Source organism: Silurus meridionalis, chromosome 1, assembly GCF_014805685.1.
Source record: "Silurus meridionalis isolate SWU-2019-XX chromosome 1, ASM1480568v1, whole genome shotgun sequence".
Classification (NCBI taxonomy): Eukaryota; Metazoa; Chordata; class Actinopteri; order Siluriformes; family Siluridae; genus Silurus; species Silurus meridionalis.
In genome coordinates, this window is record NC_060884.1 from 11368204 (window position 1) to 11387195 (window position 18992).

An 18992-nucleotide genomic window follows, 5' to 3' on the forward strand; every position below is an offset into this window, starting at 1 on the left:
AGTACTGGGCCCCAGCAAAATCTCCTTTGGCACAAAATCAATAGTAAAATTAATAAAAATGTATTATTAATAATGCCACTATTTTATTAAAACCAGTATACAGTATATTTTAAAAAAAAAAAAATCAAATACTCATAAAACATTATGATTGTTTATTATAATGATTTTCAAGTATAATATATGCATATTTCCTAACTTGAATCTGTTTATTTTTATTTCTCCAGTTTGTAGACTTTGCATTTAAATTTCTTATATATGAAAATGATTCCACTAAGCCAATTAAAGTATTGATCTTATTACAATGAAATGAAGATTTGTGAAGTTAACTGGTCATATGAAAAGATATTATACAGTGTCCAATAAATGTCCATACATAAGGAACTACTTAGGCATCGCCACATCTGGTGTGTTAAAAATTGTGTACACCAATTTACAGTACAGTGCCGCATTACTTAAATTGTTTCTACATTTATTTGACAAATGACATAATGTGTCATGTGTGATCTGCTTGCCATGTTTTTTGTCATGTTTTCTGTCAAAGTCCAGGAATTGCCCCCACCCAATTCAGCCATTAGAATGATTTTAAGAGGACAAATCAAAGGCTATCTTAAAAAAATAAACGTAAACTAACTATGAAAAATGTTGGTTTGTCAATGTATTTTTGGGACACAAATGTGGTGAGCTAGAATTTATTGAGGTAATTATATAGTTGGAAAACAGATACTCTACACTTCCATCTTAACATTTGATTAACTCTTGAAATGCTTAACTTGCATGTAAAAATGCAAGTCCATTCATCATGTTTCAGTTTTGAGCATGATTGAAGTGTAAACTTCATAGAAATCTATTCTGTTATTTCTCTCTCTCTCTCTCTCTCTCTCTCTCTCTCTCTCTCTCACACACACACACACACACACACACACACACACACACACACACACACACACATATTCAAGTTCCTATATGTTGTTGCTTATTAGTGTTATTAGTGTTATTAGTGTAATGGTGCTAATGATACAAACATTGAAAACCTGAAAAAACACAAGTTAGACTGCTGCATTAATTTTTTTCATGATTTTCATGATGCATGTATGAGCATTATATATGTGCAAATTAGATTCTGTTTATAAAATAGAGCATTCCGATGCTCTGTTTTGGTTAAGTAGTGCTTACAGAATAAAGAATGCTTGCTTGGAAATATATATATCTATATTTATGTAACAGTAAATATATTTATGTAACCAGTGTTGTGCATTTTATGAGATACGTATTTATTAATTAAGCTACTGTTTATTTAAACAGAAAATTAGCCAAGCTTTCACAAAATTTTATTCAATATGATGGAAATGTAACTATTTGAAATAAGTACAACTTCCACTTTCCTCATTTGTCGATTCTGTACCAGTCAAAAAAAAGCTTCTGTCTTGTAGTGGAGCAATGAAATGGCCTACGATATACAAAATGTCGGCAGAACAATAAAAACCCAACCAATAATGCCAGATTATTTGAATGTTGGCAGCTGGAGGCTTGAAATCAATGAGCATGTAAAAAAAAATAGTCGTGTGCATGTCATCAGTGATAATGAAGAGAGATTATACTTATAACTGGTAGGTTTTTAGAAGTCATGCTGGGAGAAGTGGACATTATTTCCCTCCATGTGCATTTTAAGCGACTGTACAGTAAGCAGAAGCTTTTTTTTTTTTAAATAAAAAGGGTGTATGATTTCTTTCCTGGGAAAAAACTAAAATGTATTCTCAGTTGGAGACAAATGCAGACCAACATTTTTATTATTATTATAAATATAATTAAAAAAATTTATTTAGAAAATTATAAAATCTAAAAACCTAAGCATAAAGACATCGCCTCCCTCTACATTCATAACCTAATAAACTATGGAAACACAAGACTACTGGCAATTACAGTATTTTAAAGAATTATACATTTAGAATGTGAGTCCTCACATTGATTACAAACATCAGACACATCCACCTAATCATCGGCATTTAAACACACGTCTCATCATTGTCTTTTCGCTCAATTAATCCCTGTTCACGCTTGCATGAGTGGGACCATAAATTGCTGAATATTTCAGTCAGTCTTTTTGGCTACATTTATTGTTTATCAGGTCATTGAAAAATGTAAAAGATTGCCCACTGTCATCTCTACAGACCGTGAAAGCGTTCTTCTGTGTTTTGGTTATTAGATGCAGCAGTAGCATCCCACACATTTTGACAGCTGGTATCTAATTACAAACAAAATTGCTTAGGCTTAGTTTTCTGCCATAAAATAATACAAACTTGATCACATTGAGAGAAAAGCATACTTAACTAGAAAGTTGTAGACATCTTTAGACAGGCTGATTGTGTGTTTGTTTGCTTTGCAGGCAGCAGATGAACATAAGTATAAATATCAAGGTCAAAACCTGATTTTGCTCAATTTCTTCTTTTCCAGAATTCAGCCACAATTTTTCTTTTCTCCAACTTCCAAATAGATGAACTTAGAATATTTCGTTTGGCATACAAGTTTAAATATAAAGTTTTTTAGAGCATTTCAGAAACTATGTGAACACAGTCAACTGAATTTACATCAAGGTTAATTGTCCAAATTTACCCAATGTCCATATATGAATGAATTACATATACATTGCCCGCAAAGAAATGTTTGGCTTTTTTCTTTCAAACCATTATAGCAACATTTACAACTTATTTTTGATTCTTTGTTGTTTATACTGTATAAGGGTTTCTCTGAATGTCGTTTCCATGTATGCATGGGTTTTCTCTGATTACATCCTCCAGTTTTGGTACATTGGCTCTAGGGGTGTGACCCAGCCATATTACAGTCACTGTGCCTCCTTAATAAACAATTTTAGTAGTTAACGAAAAAAAAAAATAATAATGTAGACCTAACATATTTTCAGTACACACATGTTGCCATTATGTCAGTAATGTAATATGAAGTGACATGAAAAAAAGTTTTAGTGTGTTTGTGAGTACAAGGTTTGTGACAAACTGCACTGTGCTTTCTGAAAACCTTTACTTCAATCCATCAATCTTTAATTATAGACTTAAGAAAGTAATTTGCCACCTCAACAGTAAAAACTTTGTGACTGAGTGTATGCAATTCAAGTATGGCTAGCACAGCAAATGATAATGTCAACACCCCGGTGACAGGGCACATTGAAGAAAGAGCTATAGCTTCTATTCTTAGTGACACTTGCCCAGATGATTTGAGGATGGATGAACCTATGCATGTCAGATTAGCTACGTATCCCACACCCTAATTTGGTACCAGAAAGACATCATTTTCACAGGCGTGGTTTTAAAATAGAGACTGGCTTGAGTGTTCAGTTAACGGGGATGTGCCTTTCTGCTACTCCTGCAGAATATTTAGCACCAAATGTGCTATGCAGAACTGGCGGCGGTCTAGACTGGACCCAGATTTTACAACGAAAAGCTTCCCTGACTGGAAGCAAACTACAAAAAACAAATAAATGCTTTAATAGACAAGAAATGTCCAAAGAACATTTGATTTGTTATAGTATATCCATAAAATATCCCAGTTAATTAGACATTTAACTTTATGACTTTAAATTGTTCCTAGAAATGACAGTGTGCGACAAATGTTCTAGGATCTCATTCATAGTGTTCTCACATCATGGCCAGTTTTAAATCCTGATCCTGACCAAAGCTGTTTCTGAAAAATAATAAATAAATAATTCACAAAATAGGTTGCATTCATTCATACATTCTCCTCTAAAAGTATTTGACTTTAAAAAAAAAAGCAAGGTTTATTATTTTGTGAAGACATTTAAGTTTAAGATGAATATAAGACAGTGGATTAGGATTTTGGCTTTCATTTGTCAATATTGCATATTTGGTAAGGAAACGTATAAGAACAGTTGTCTGCATATCACTTGATTGCAGTAACCGCATAAATCCGGTGACCTACTAACAAGAAACTGTGGTCAGTCATTCTTTGCTAAGCTTTTCCAGGTTTATACCGCAGTTTCTATCAGTTCTTTGTTTTAAGAGGATTCTCCGTGCGGGCTCTCAAATTGGTAAAATGGTTTAATGCTCAGTTGAGCTACTTGTAGGGTCTGACGATCCACTTGCGAATTGGCCTGGCAAAAACCTCCTCCTTTTTTTTTTTTTTTTTAAAACCTCCTGAAGTCTTTGGTGTTTTTGGGGTGATCTTTCGTGTAAAGCAAAAAAAGAAAATAGAAAAGAAAAAAGAACCAATACAATGTATATGTCTGCATCTCATTGATCTTCAACAATAGACTTTAAATTGAGGATGATAGTATGAGGCCAGAGCTTAAAGGGGGAGGGGGGCATTAACCTGTAACATCCGTACCATTCCTTACAATATGATACACACACAAACATACATACATACATACATACATACATATATATATATATATATATATATATATATATATATATATATATATATATATATATATATATATACACATACACACACAGACACACACACACACACACACACACACACTCTTATACATACACACACACACACACACACACACACACACACACACACACTCTTTCGTCCTGCTTCCCGACACGGTTCTTCCCATGACACGCCCATTACCGGAGGTGCAGCTGTACTGTACCTAATGCAGCACTGACAGACAAACTCAGTTATAAAAGAAAGGCAGTGGTGCTCCGATGCTCATTTTTTTTTCGATTATGCTGTTGTTCTATCGGTTCATGTTTAGTCTCTTTTTATTATTCATCTTAGAGCAATAGTAAAAAAACAAAAATTGCATATTGCTTTTATTGTGCAGATGTGCATAATATATTCTGGCACCTTTTAGGTCCTCCAGCGGCACTGGGTAGGTTATTTATTGTGTATTTGGCGGTGCGCTTTTGCACAGCAGTGACACTGACACTGGCTGTCTTTTTTTCTATTCTAGATTGTTATTCTTTTTTATTATTCTTGATTTATTCTCTGCCTTCTCCGCTTCTCGTCACACTTTTCCCCCCTCTCACACACTCATACACAGTCACGCAGAAAGAAAGAGAGAGAGAGAGAGAGAGAGAGAGAGAGAGAGAGAGAGAGAGCGCAGCACACAGTTGGTGGACTCATTGCGGAGGACAGAGCACGAAAGAGAGGAGAGAGAGAGCATCATTTCTCCCGTGATACGGAATTAACAGCGTTTCCTAGCTTTACGCGCAAGGTGTGCGTGTGTGTTAGTGTGTGTACGTGTGCGTGTTACGGGAAAATCGGGAGTTTTGCTTCTCATTTGTAACACGAAGCCTAATTGTTCGTGCTTCAGCTGAAATCACGAGCTGAACGGAGATGATGTTCAGGCGCTCTCTCCAAGAGGGTTCCGTCCCATCCGTGCAGCGGAATACCAAGCAATAACGCATTGCTCTCAAATTGATGAAGAGGAAGGAAAAAAAGCAACATCACCACCACCCCACACGTTTAGCCGGTACGTATTCAATTTGGCTTGCTTTACTCTTCATTTAAAGTGTAATGCGTGCACACCAGCTGGACAGCACTGCACTGGATGCATACGCTGCTTTTTATCAGGCACTGATTTCAGAGTATTCAAGACTTTGCTTGTAAACAAGCTTGATTCGTGCACTAATTAATGCAATCGATAAGATTCACGAATTGAAGTGGCGCTGAACCAAAAACCAATTTTTTTGGACCATGGTAAAGTTCCAGTGTTTGTCTTTAGTGCTAATTAAGGTTTTCTTGTGCATTTTTTTAAAAAGTATGAGGACCAGCCATTCAACATAATGGTCAGGGCACACATGGTCCCTGTAACTGCATTTGATACTATAGCCTTAAAAAAGAGTGAATTCAGTATTGAGGTGTCAGTCGATACCTAATTTCTCACTGCCATCATTCTAAATGAGAATCTTAAAAGAATTAAAGTAAATTAAAGAATGCTTCAAGTGAGATGATGCTGTGCGTGGGCTCAGTGCGGTCATGCCACTGTGCCCACGTGAATGCTCTCAGCCCAGGTCATTATGATCCATGTAATCCAGGAGTATGCTTGTCATCTTTGAGTTGGATCTGATTGAGCAGGCGTACTATCATACCTGGGCTCTAATGGTCCCTAGTAGCACTGCTAAGATCAGTTGAGGTGAGGGAGGAGAAACAGAATAGCTTGAGAAGATATACAGAGAGACAGAAATGCTAAAGAGAAAAGCATGGATGGGAGGAAGCAATCAAGAAAAGGATAGACATATACTTTACGCAACCAAAGGTGGTTGTAATGTTGGTTAAATTTCACAGTAATGACTTTGTCAGTAAATTAGTTCACAAGACAATCTTTGTGTCACTATTTTATTGTTATTTGTTCTAAAATGTTGAAATTGTAACAGTAATATGAGTTAAAGCATAGTGTTTGTGTAGGTTGTGTGGGGTTTAGTTTTTTTCTGTAGCGCATAAATATTGTGATAATTTTAGTGATGTTGAAAATGCTATGTTGCTCACCTTTGATTGATGGCCGTAATATTATAGACAACAAATAGTGGCTGTGGTTGAATTACAATTGCTGACCTGTGTGGTTTGTGACCCTTAATGAAGATGGCCCTGACCCTTGGTTTGTTTAATCTGCTTTAAATCTTCATGCAGGGAAATCGATATTGCTGTCACTGTCCTCATGTGTGTGAACTCACTTGACAGAGAGATACAGGGAGGCTGAGAACAAAGCGACCAAGAAAGTAAACGAAATAGAGAAAGAGGGAGAGAATGAGAGGGTCTCAATAAAAAGACTGAATGAGATGGAGATATAGAAACTGAACGAGGAAAAAGAGCATGGGAGAGAGAAAGTGGCTTAAAAATTGGAAGCACTGAGTAAATGAGTGAAAATAGATATAGAAAGTGATAGAGATAAAGACAGACAGAGATAAACAGCAGGGATAGATGGGGTTGAAATCTTGAGTTCTGTACGCATCTCATCTCCCATCATGCAATTTTCAGAAGGGACTGGTTTCCTCGTGTTCATGTTTATTTATAGGTGCATCTGGAATGCTTGGCTTATCTCATTTTGTAACTAACAAGCACAGCCAAATTAGAGGTGAGAACATTGGGGAAGAGCAGTATGCAGAATTCTGTTTAAACATGCCAGAACTGTGCTGAACTCTCATCTTCTGAGACTGGTAAAGCCTTGCTAGCTCATCTTAACTGCTAGATGAGGATGAACATGAGCTATATTTATACCCATAATAAAATGTCTGATTATGTGTTTCTATGATTTATTAAATTAGATGTCAATTTCATTTTTTATCTCAGCACTCCTGGGATTTTTCTTTTTCTGTTTAAACTTGGAAATAAACAGAAAATGGTTAGAATTTTAAAGTACATGTTCAATATCTTAAATATTTAATAGCCAAAATTCTGCACTTTCTACGTCCACTACTAAGAACTGTTGATAAATGATTTACAGACAAAAAGGTAAAAATCAAGATAGATCAAGCTGAATATTTTTGGGAAATCAATCAATGTGTATATATCTAGATCTCTCTTCTTCCCTCTCGCTCTCTCTCTCTTTCTCTCTCTCTCTGTAATTCCCCCGGTGATGGTTTGAGCTTAAGGGACGAGGCCTGTTTGATGGACTGGGGGAAATAGGGCAGAGTGATGATGGGCTTGTGGAACGGCTCACTGGCCACTGCCTCCCCTCTCTGTTAAGTGCACTTACTCCCTTGGCCCTGCCACTTATCCTAGGGATTCACCCTTACATTTTATCTACACTAATAAGGGCCCCCTGGAATTCCCATCACTCGCCACTCAACTGTTCTTTCCCTGAGCTTTTCATAGGTGCTATATAGTAAAAAAAAAAAATGCTATGCTATCTGGTAAAGGTTTGTATTACACGAAGAATGCATTTTGATTACATACTTCCTTTTATATAAAGTACTTGTCATAAACTCCATTTTTCCCCCTAAGCTTTTTTTTTTTTTTTTTTGGGTACACTGTGAAGAGATAGTTTTACAACCGAGTGCATATTGATTGTCCATTTTATCCAAGGCTCTTGGCAAAGCCAACGCGATCTGTTGCGGCTTTAGAGTTTTATCTCAGTTAAGGGTGTAAATAAATAGTCATTTGTAATTTCACCAGCCAGCTGACCAGCTAAAAGTCTTTTTGTACAAATCTTTTGTACCCTCTGTGTGTGTGTCATGAAATTAACTGAGATTTGATTTAGAACACATTTCATATTATCATTAAGGCATATCTGCACATTTATATAATTGTTTTAAACAAATGCTCATTTTTTTCTTTCCAATCAAGGTATACAGTAATAATGTATGGGTCAGCAAGCCCAGCACATTAACCTGTCAGGGGGCCAAAATGACGGATTTGCTCTCCATTAAACAATTGAAACATTTTTACACGTCCGTTTCAACACAACATGAGAAGATTAAGTAATAAACTTTTCCATACTGCTTCCCGACACACTTATTCTCATGACACGCCCATTACCGGAGGGCAAAACTACACCTAATGCAGCATTGAGAAAGAAACTCTATTAAATGAACACCAGCGGTGCTCAGGTTTCCTTTTGGTAATGCAGCCATATTGTGGGATAGTGTTGTATGTTTTGTGTGCTTGCATTGTACACCCTAAGTGTGATTTGATTAAGGCCACGTGATTCCTACTTACTTTAAGGCATATCAATTCCAAAATGAATGATGAGTGGACTTCGTGCCTTAGCATGCACCCACTGCATATAGAAATGAGAAGAAATGCAAGTATTCTGCTGCTGGCGAGATTGATTTGTAAGAATGACAAATAGGCTACAATGAATGCTCATATGGAAAAATATTCTTATTTAGTTTTTGTATGAAGTGTCATGTTTAGTTAGGTAAAAAGCATTGCTGAATATGTTATTTAATAGTTTTTTTTAGAACATAGGGTATTTGCATTAAAATTTACTATGTTATATTGAGTAAATTAATTTGAACGTTTGTGTGTGGGTGGGGGTGGGGATGTGTGTAGAATACCTTGCAGTCAAGAGGCATCCCTTTCTCATTGTATTCATGCCTCATGCCAAGTGTTCGCTATAACCTTTGTATCAACCGTGACCCATACCCGGATAAAGTGTTCACTAAATTGCTGAATAAATGCAAGCAGTTATTAACATTGTTGTGCTAAAAATTAAACATTCTCATTTCATTGCTTGAACTATACCACCTTAGACTGACAATATACTAGATCACTATGGTATATTTTCTCCCCCCATGATATATACGCTACATAGTTACGTAGTTAAAATTTCGGACTCTCGCTGACCCAGCATGATAGACGAACAATTACTTAAATGATAACAGTGCTGCTTCGGTGCATCACCAAACAACATGGCTGACAAGAACACAAAAATCCATTCCGAGCACATTAATTCCACTACACACTGTGTAATGGGCTTTTCTTTTACACTCCTAAACAATAAATACCAAGCATATTATGTGCACCCTTTTTTTTCTTTTCTTTTTTAAATAAGTTCATGTGCCATATGAACATATACACAGACCAATCTGTCAAGTCTCATCATACAGAATTTAATTGAAGTAGTAAACTATATGGATTCCATGCTTGTATCATTTATCTTTGCTTAAGGCCTGAAAGTTTGAGTGAGAGTTGTAGATTGGATTTGTCTGTGTTTTGCAAGAAATACTTGAAGCGTCTCCTCTATCACCTGCAAAATCCAAAGAGAAGCATATTTTTTATTATAATTTGGCATTAATATAATGTAGCCTATTTGTGCTTCCATGTATTTCAAAACTGAGAGTGAAATTTAATATAAATTAATATTATTATTATTTTATTTTCTGTATTTATTCTGGATAGTTGCTGTTCTAGTTGCATCTCCTGCATTGGCAAAAGGATTGTTTCTTTCTATTTTTCTTCATCAGATAAGTGTCCATTTGGCAAGTATATGCCACAAGTCCCCTGATTTACCCTGGCAGGGTTCATTACATTGCAGCATTACAGAGGTGAAGCCAGACTGCCTCATTATGTTTGGAAGTGCAATGTTGAGCCTATCATTCTGCTACTCACAGTCCAATAATAGCACACTGTTCATGTGAAGACATATGAGAGATTGGTTGTAATTAAAGTGCATGGCAGCGCACAGTTTGTGACTTTTTACTCATAAACATTCAGAATGAGCCTCTCTTTAGTTTGCCTTCCTGACAGGTCATTATCATCCCTGTCCTTGTTTAAAAATGTGTCTTTTGGAATTAGGGCTAAAACATTAGACACAGCTGAGAAATATTTCTATTACTGAACTGTTGGTTGGCATTTTTAAAGAGCCCCCTAAACTCTAGCGGGTAAATTACTTAACCCAGAAGGACCTGCACCACTGCTGGAGAATCTTAAATAAAATAGATGGAAAATGGCTAGAAAATAAAGTGTCATGGCTTCTGTTGTTCTGACAAAGTGTATAAATCAGTCAATGAGCAAACCTGTCTGCAGTTCAAACTGTCACCATGAGCTATCTTTACCAAAAGCACAGGGACCATGCCCTACAAAACTTTCTAGAAATATAGTAGACATTTGTATCACTTTTGTATCATAACTGCTATGTTTACCTTTAAAGTTATATGTGCCCAACAACAGACATTCTGTAGACAGTTTCAGTCTATATGTATGGTTTATGTAATCCAATCCAAAGTAAAGTACACACAGAGTGTGGTTTGGCAACAAAATTGCAATAACGCCAAAGTGTGTCCAGAGCAAGGGGAAGATACTTGTTTTGCTTTTTAATCATTCTACTTCTGTTTTATAATGAGTTTAAAATTATTCGCTTTTGAGCAAAACATTGTCTATGTCCGATTATTAAACAGACCTTGAGAATGTTTTCATGACCACAGTAAAAATGTTAACATTTGCCCAGCAATCGAAAGGAAGATTGTGCTAGTTGTTCACAATAATACAAAATGCACATATTATCTACTGCCATATTGGCCACATTAAAAGACATTATATGGGAATGATTGCACAAGAAATAAAGATTGTATAAAAGTTTAATTAATTAATTTATTTTTACTGTGTACCAGTTGTGCAGTCATTCATTCATTAAAGGTTTGTCAAACTTGCTCCAACTTAAGGTTAATTTGCATCCTGCATCTGTCTCTGAATAATAGTTTGATGCCCCCCCCAGATGCCCCTGGATGCCCCAGGGCCAATCCTAACTAACAAAAATATTCAGACCTGCAACACATAACAAGATTTTATTACCGGATCATATTTCACCAAGTGAGCATAATGATATAAACTCATGACAAGCAAATTCTGATAGCGAAAGAAATCAGACACACATGTTCACCTCCTATTATTCTTTAATTATTGGTCTTAAAAGGATCAATTAAACTTGTTGATTAGATATCAATTTATTCAAGATTGCCTGAAATAATATTTTTTGTACTCCAATTGAGATGCATTTACTCCTGGGCAATAAATATGGTCAGAGCAATCTTAATGGCAAATGATAAGATTTTATTGTGCTTAACAAAAAACATAACAAATCATCGGTTGGGAAATGAGCAAGAATTAAACAAATTTACTCCTGTGTGTATTGCTTGATTACTTTTGCTGCAGTGACGTGTTGGTGGAAAACGCTTAAAACAGGTCAATTAATTTATGTAGTCTTTTTGTATACAATATAAAATCTTCATAATGATTCAAATATTTTGTTCTCATTCAACTGTTTGAACATCATCAACTTTGCCTACATGACAAACATAAAGAAATAAATAAGGAAAAACTAGCTTGTACTACATGTTTGTTTCATTCTTTCTTATATTCAGACAAATGGTTTATGTTATGTTATCATAAGGTTTTGTCAAAATTTTTTTAACCAGAAGTGTATATAAATACTTAGGTTTGACCTGTTAGGTGTATTATTAAGTCTAATTTAATGTATCTAGCAAGAGCAATTGAGAGCTTCTTCTAATTCACTTTTTGTGGTAAAAGTATTTCAGTAAAAGATTAAATCCAGTGAAAAATAAATAAGTCTCAGAAATTTAAGACACCAGCTAAAAAGTCCCAGAGACAATTACACCAGGATCTCACAAGGTCTGCAAAGTTTATTCCAACCTATCCACTGACAGCAGATCATGCCTGCTCTACATCTTTATTCATGAGGTTAGAAGGTACATCTAGTTGAGGACAAGAGAGGTCTTTGCATGAATCAGATCCAAGGAACAGACTGTATGCACATGTAGTTAAGAGGTGACATTTTTATACTCGATGGAACTATTCATTGCATGTCAGGAAAGGGTGTGCTTGTCTGAAAGCCTGGATGGAGTGAAAAGGTTTAAACGATTTCTCCCAGATTGTAACAGCAGAAAGGTGGTCATTATTGGCAAGCAATGAAATGAAATCGCATGTTCTCAATTGTTAGCTTAAAGAAATCCTGCAACGCTTTCCTAAAGTTGCATAATGTCTTTATTATATCATTTGTTGGTGCTGTTGTCACTCTGAAATCACCATGAACTGTTTTTTAAGCCTAGTGAAGAATACACAGTGGAGCACAAGTGCAAAACACATCAATCTGGCACCACATAAATAAATAAATAAATAAATAAATAAATAAATAAATAGTAACAGGTTTATCTGAACTTAAATTGGAAATTAATTAAGTAAAGCATGAATGATCCTGTTGTTTAGTAAACTTGTCCAAAATTGGTTCAATACATAAATATGTATATTATTGTAGTGAAAAGTAAGTCTGTCATAAATAACCCTGCTTCCCTTATTCAGGTTTTCAGTGTGTCATATTTACCACCCAGTTTCACAGAAAAAAAAAAAGGTTTATTTTTTCGCAGCACCTTTTGAATAGCGGCCTTCTGGCACAAGCATAAAGTACATAGCATTGGAAGCTTTTACTCCAGAGCTTTGTATCAGACATTCAGCACCAATGTATTTCAACAAAGCTAACCATTACCAGTGTGAAGCTTTTCCCCTTCTATGCAAAACCAAATGAGCATGCAAGTCAGGTTGAGATCTGCTGCCACTGGTAGGTTCAAATGCAGGTAGATTTTGCTCTGTAAATACTTCCTATGTGACTTGCAAGCCCATTTACGTTTGTAGAGAAGAGAAGATGTTAAATCTGAAAATCTAAACATGTTTGATCAAAATACGCATGAAGTGGGCAATATGAAAAAATAATAAAAAGGTAATTTTATTTACCACATATCATTCATTTTGAAATATCATAGCAGGAGAGGTTGCTATGCAACATACCAAATGAGTTGAAGGTATTTCCTTCCTATTAGAATACGTTGCTTATTAATATATGAACTAATATGAGCCACCTGGCCATTTTTTTGCAATGCAATCTCAATCATTGTAGCCATCAGATACACTGACCAAGCATAACCTTATACCCAATGATCAGGCATCATCGACATTATGACCACCTGACTAATTTTGTGTTGTCTCCCTTTTGCTTCCAAAAAAGTTCTGACCTGTCAAGCATTAACTTTAACATTAACTTCTTGAGCAATTTGAGCTACAGTAGCTCGTCTGTTGAATCAGACCACACGGGCCAGCCTTCTCAGTCTTGGCCACCCATGAACGTGTCATTGATTCACTGTTCCTTCCTTGGACCACTTTTGATTAATACTGACCACTGCAGCATCCCACAAGGGCTACCGCTTCGGAGACACTCTTACTCAGTTGTCTAGCCATCACAAATTTGTCCTTGTCAAACTCGTTCGAATCCATACACTTGCCCATATTTCCTGTTCTAACACATCACCTTTGAGGACAAAATGTTTACTTGCTGACTAATATAACCCACTCACTAACAGGTGCTATGATTAAGAGATAAATCAGTGTTATTCACTTCACCAGTCATAATGTTATGTCTGGTCAGTGTATATGCTTATAGTTAATTCTTATATCTTTGTATATGTTTATAGGTAACATACAATAATCATATATTTAATAGTGATGTGATTCTTGACTTTCTATTGCATTTTTTAATGTTCATATGTTTTGGCCACCATAATTCCAATGATATAATTGCTCTAAACATCACTCCAGTATACACGTTTTCGAAATCTAGAGCATGGTGGCCATAATAATGTGTTTAGTATTGATAGCCTTTTTTCTGCAGATATTTAGCAGCTGTCTTCCGTATAAGGCAGGAATGGCGATTCTGGCTCAATCTCAGACTTGGTGTACTTCCAGCCTTCCAAAGTGCCTAACATACTTTAGCAGGCTTCCTGGAAGCTCTGTAAGAAAAAGAAAATAATAAAAAGGGTAGAAAGGGTACTATAATTAGTATATATTTTTTTATATCTCTAAGATCCAGTGGAAAATGTCAGTATAGAGTTTTCAGTTCCTATTTATGGGTGAGTGAAAATGGTTTTTAGGGTCATAGAGTTATTATAACAGTGAGGCAATATTATGTTTATTTATTTATTTATTTACACATTATTCTGCACGTGCACATAGTCAAATGTGCATAATGTTTTTTTTTTTTTTTTTAAGGAATTAAATTTAAGATCCACATTTATTGATCATTGAAGAAAAAAAATAAAAAATAAAAATAAATATATATATATATATATATATATATATATATATATATATATATATATATATATATATATATATAATTGTTCCCAATAAAATTGCCTTTTTACTTTCTGAGTCCATCTCCTTACAGACTTTTGAACCAGATGGGACACACTAGTTTTTTAAAAGTTACAATTTAGTAAAAAGAGAGTCTTATTGATACTGTAGCACTATATTTTTAACTTAAACTGCCTATAACCCCATTTATCTCTAGAATGAAGGTGATCACTTTGACAAAAGTGTAATAATTAATGTGTCTGTAACCAAATGTAAAAAAAAAGGCTGACACATTTGGCCCTAAAATGTCTCATTTTCATTATTCCTGTAATTACTTTTCCCACAGATTATACGTCTTGATTTAAGAGGAAAAACTATTCTATTCACAAGCAATTGGATGAGAGTCATATTTGCCCTTGGCAACTGAAGATGACGTTACTATGGAAATGGCTAGTGCTGCTATCAATCAATGGCTGCCTTGCAGGTAAAATGTCTCATGCATCATTTTATTCCAAACCTCCATTTATTCTCTTGTTTTCCATTTTCATTTAAATTTTAATGTATATGTTGTGTCATGTAAGACTGTGTACTGTCATTGGACTGTAAACTGAAAGATAATCCAAACCTGTGAAATTAGGTTGTGTTTAAAGGCAGATTGAATGGTATTACGTAGCGGTGCCATGACCTCTGCAGCGGAATATGGTTTCAAAAAAATTCTCTTTAGGTATATGCACCTTTTAGATAATGCTCTTAAAAAGATTTTGAAGGAAATGGGGTGGCTGACATCAATTATTCTGACTTACTATATTGTATATGAAGCTTTACTGACTTATTTGAGAATTATGGCATAAAGGTGTACACTGATTTTTATCTAAGGTATCAAAACATGTTTTGAAACACCTCTCTTTTCACAAAAAACACAGGCATTCTTGCTACATAACATTAGTGCAAGATGGGAAGATTCAATGTGGTTAAATAACACAGCATTTATTTTAAGTGCTGCCCTTCAGAAGATTATTCTGAGACATTTTACATTCAGACTCATGAGTTTTTACTGAGTCTTGAGTCCTATCGACATTCATAGGCTTGTCAGAGATGATTATCTAGAACCTTCGGATGGAATTGTGTCCATATCGCTTCAGAAAGCACTATCTCTGTACCACCCTGTGCACTTCTGGGGCTTCCACTGAATAAAATGTTCTCGCTTTTATTTATTTATTTATTTATTTATTTATTTATTTATTTATTTATTTATTCATTTATTTATTTATATTCAAGCTCAAAGGTCAAATGGAATGTGAATTAAATTAAGCTTTTATGGTAAACAAGTGAAAACTCCTTCAAACATATCCTGCTCACTTTAGCAGGGTGTCAGAATGTGTCAGAAAATTAAATCACTTCAACCAGGTGGTGCAAAGGCAGACATGAGTTACAGATGTGCCTTGACAGCTCTGATAAAATAAGAGATTTTAGAATCAAAACCCGTCAGTGCATGTCATGCTTCTGATGTCTGTGGAAGATGATCTATGCAGCATTACATGACCTACGCAACACAAACAGACTTTATAGCATACAAAGAAAACTATTAAATCTAAGACTTTAACTTTGGTTACATCTATTCTTTTTTTTCTTTTTCATAGGAGCAGTAATTGAAGGATTTGTCGCCTCACAGCTTAGCAATTCCATTTTGAGTTTGAATTGTCTAGCTTTGCATGTTCTTCTCATTTCCTTTCAATTCCTCAATTTGGTGAATTGGCTATGCTAAATTGCTCCTAGGTTTAAATGAGTGTGTGAATGAGAGTGTGCATTGTCTGGACTTAAGTTCCTTTCCGGATATATTTTCAATCCAAAAAAAACCCATGTGTTCTGAAGGCCTGGCTTTAGAACTACCATGATCCTGGCAAGGACAAAGTGTTTACTAAGAGATAGCGGATCATTTTAGTTTAGTTACTTTACCTTACACAAGTCAACTATTGAATTGAATTCTCAATGTTTCCATTTACAGTATTTGTGATATTTTATTCATTCAGACTGTAGCTTTTCTGCTGTTGTGTCTTGAGAAGAAGAAATAAAGACAGGGACTTGAACGTGTTTAAATAAAGGTATAAATTGGTTTACAAAAAAGCTCAGGTCTTTAAGTGGCACTGCATTTCTGGCCTGTGATACACCAGAACTGAAAACATATATGAAGAATAGCTGAGTATGAATAAATCAGTTTAGAAAAAGGCCTTTTGTCCAGTAACCCATGCAGTTACTGCTTAATTAAAGAGCCATACTTTTAACTAATTAATTTGTTGAGAGGATGGAAATGGCAGTGGTGAATACTTATTTTCAAAAGAAGGAGGATCATGGGGTGACGTATAAGAGTGGAGGAAGGTGCACACAGGTGGACTATGTTCTATGTAGGAGATGCAACCTGAAGGAGATTGGAGACTGTAAGGTGTTGGCAGGGGACAGTGTAGATAGACAGCATCGGATGGTGGTCTGTAGGATGGTTTTTGAGGTGAGGAAGAAGAGGAGGAGAGCGAGGGCTGAAAGAAGAATAAGCTATTGGAAACTGAAGGAGGAGGACTGTAGTGTGAGATTCAGGGAAGAGGTCAAACAAGGGCTCAGTGGTGGTGAAGAGATGCTGGATGATTGGGCAACTACTGCATGAGTGATAATGGAGACAGCTAGAAAGGTACATCTGGAAATAGAAAGGAAGACAAAGAGACATGGTGGAGGAATATGGAAGTGCAGGAATGCATAAGGAGAAAGAGGTTGGCAAAACAGTATTGGGATTGACAGTGTGATGAGAAAAGTAGGCAGGAGTACAAGGAGATGCGGCAGCAGGCAAAGAGGGATGTGGCGAAAGCCAAGGAAAAGGCATATGAGGAGCTGTATGAGAAGTTGGACACTAAGGAAAAAGAAAATGATTCATTCCGATTGGCCAGGCAGAGTGACCAAGCTGGAAAGGATGTGCAACAAGTTAGAGTAATAAAGGATGGAGATGGAAATATGTTCACTAGTGAGGAGAGTGTGTTGAGAAGATGGAGGGAGTATTTTGAGCAGCTGATGAACGAGGAAAATGAGAGAGTTGTATGGTTGTATGGTGTAAAGAGGGTAAAGCAGGTGGATAGCAAGTGGATAGGATTAGTAAGGAGGAAGTGAGAGCAGTGATTAAGAGGATGAAGAGTGGCAAGTCAGTTGGACCAGATGACATAATGGTAGAAGTGTGGAGATGTTTAGGAGAGATGGCAGTGGAGTTTTTAACCAGGTTGTTCAACAAGATTTTGAAAGGTGAGAAGATGCCTGAAGAATGGAGAAGGAGTGTGCTGGTACAGTGGCATTGAGTACAAGACAGGAGGTGGAGCTGGAGGTAGCAGAGCTGAAGATGTCAAAGTTTTTGTTAAGAGTGACGATGATGGACAGGATTATAAATTAGTTTATTAGAGGGACAGCACATGTAGGACATTTTGGAGACAAGGTAAGGGAGGCACGATTGAGATGGTTTGGATATGTTCAGAGGAGGGACATGGGTTACATTGGTAGGGGAATTCTGAGGATGGAGCCACCAGGAAGGAGGAAAAGAGAAAGACCAAGGAGGAGGTTTATGGATGTGGCGAAGAAAGACATGCAGGTAGTTGGTTTGAAAGAGGCAGATGTAGAGGACAGGGGGTTATGGAGACAGATGATCCGAATGGCGACCCCTAATGGGAGTAGCCGAAAGAAGAAGAATAGGCTAAAGGTTTTACATGGGTCTATTTATTTATTTTTTTGTCTCCAATTAGTTCAATACCCTTCTGACATATTTGATGTTACATGAAGCTGTTTCTTTAACAACGGCTCTTACCCTTATTATTTTATATTTCATATTTCACAAGATAATTTCAGTAGGATGTAAAGACATTTTTGGTTTTGTTTGAAAACTTGTACTTTATACACTTTTTAAACTTTCACTGCATTGGGAAGAAACAAGTATTCAGACACTTTTTGTTTTTTAATATGCTTCCAGTACATGCATTCATGTCACATAATATATTTGGACTCTGTATGCACAAATGTGAACAAAAAAGGTTTTCTTTCATAAGCATAAAAATATGTTCAAAAACCAAAATTGATAGGAAGAAAAAGTATTCAGACACAAACGACCATAAATTATTACTTTGTTGAAAGTCTGTTGTTGAAAATTACAGTTTTGAGATGTCTACAGTAAGAAGTAATAAGCTTTTTGCAGCATTAGGATTACATTTTGGCCAATTTCTCTTCTCAAATTGTCTTCAATTCGACCAAGGTTATACAGGGCTCCATGTGAGGAACTCGCAATTTGAAAATCCTCTATAAATTTTCTAAGGGTTGCAAGTCAGAAGATTGGCTTGGCCATGCAAGTCTTTTCTGTTATTTTAGCTCTATAATTTGTCATAGTGAGACATCCATCTTCTTCC

The 18992-nt window shown here is 35.8% G+C and overlaps 1 protein-coding gene across 1 annotated transcript in view; it reads left to right on the forward strand.

The window, feature by feature from the left end:
• The first annotated feature begins 4910 nt into the window (after nt 1-4910).
• cntn3b (contactin 3b) overlaps nt 4911-18992 on the forward strand; it is an 80992-nt gene continuing 66910 nt past the window's right edge. The window contains 2 exon segments of the mRNA XM_046856155.1: nt 4911-5461; nt 14915-15052. Of these exon segments, the coding sequence (XP_046712111.1) occupies nt 14998-15052 (55 nt within the window). The 5' untranslated portion in view covers nt 4911-5461; nt 14915-14997.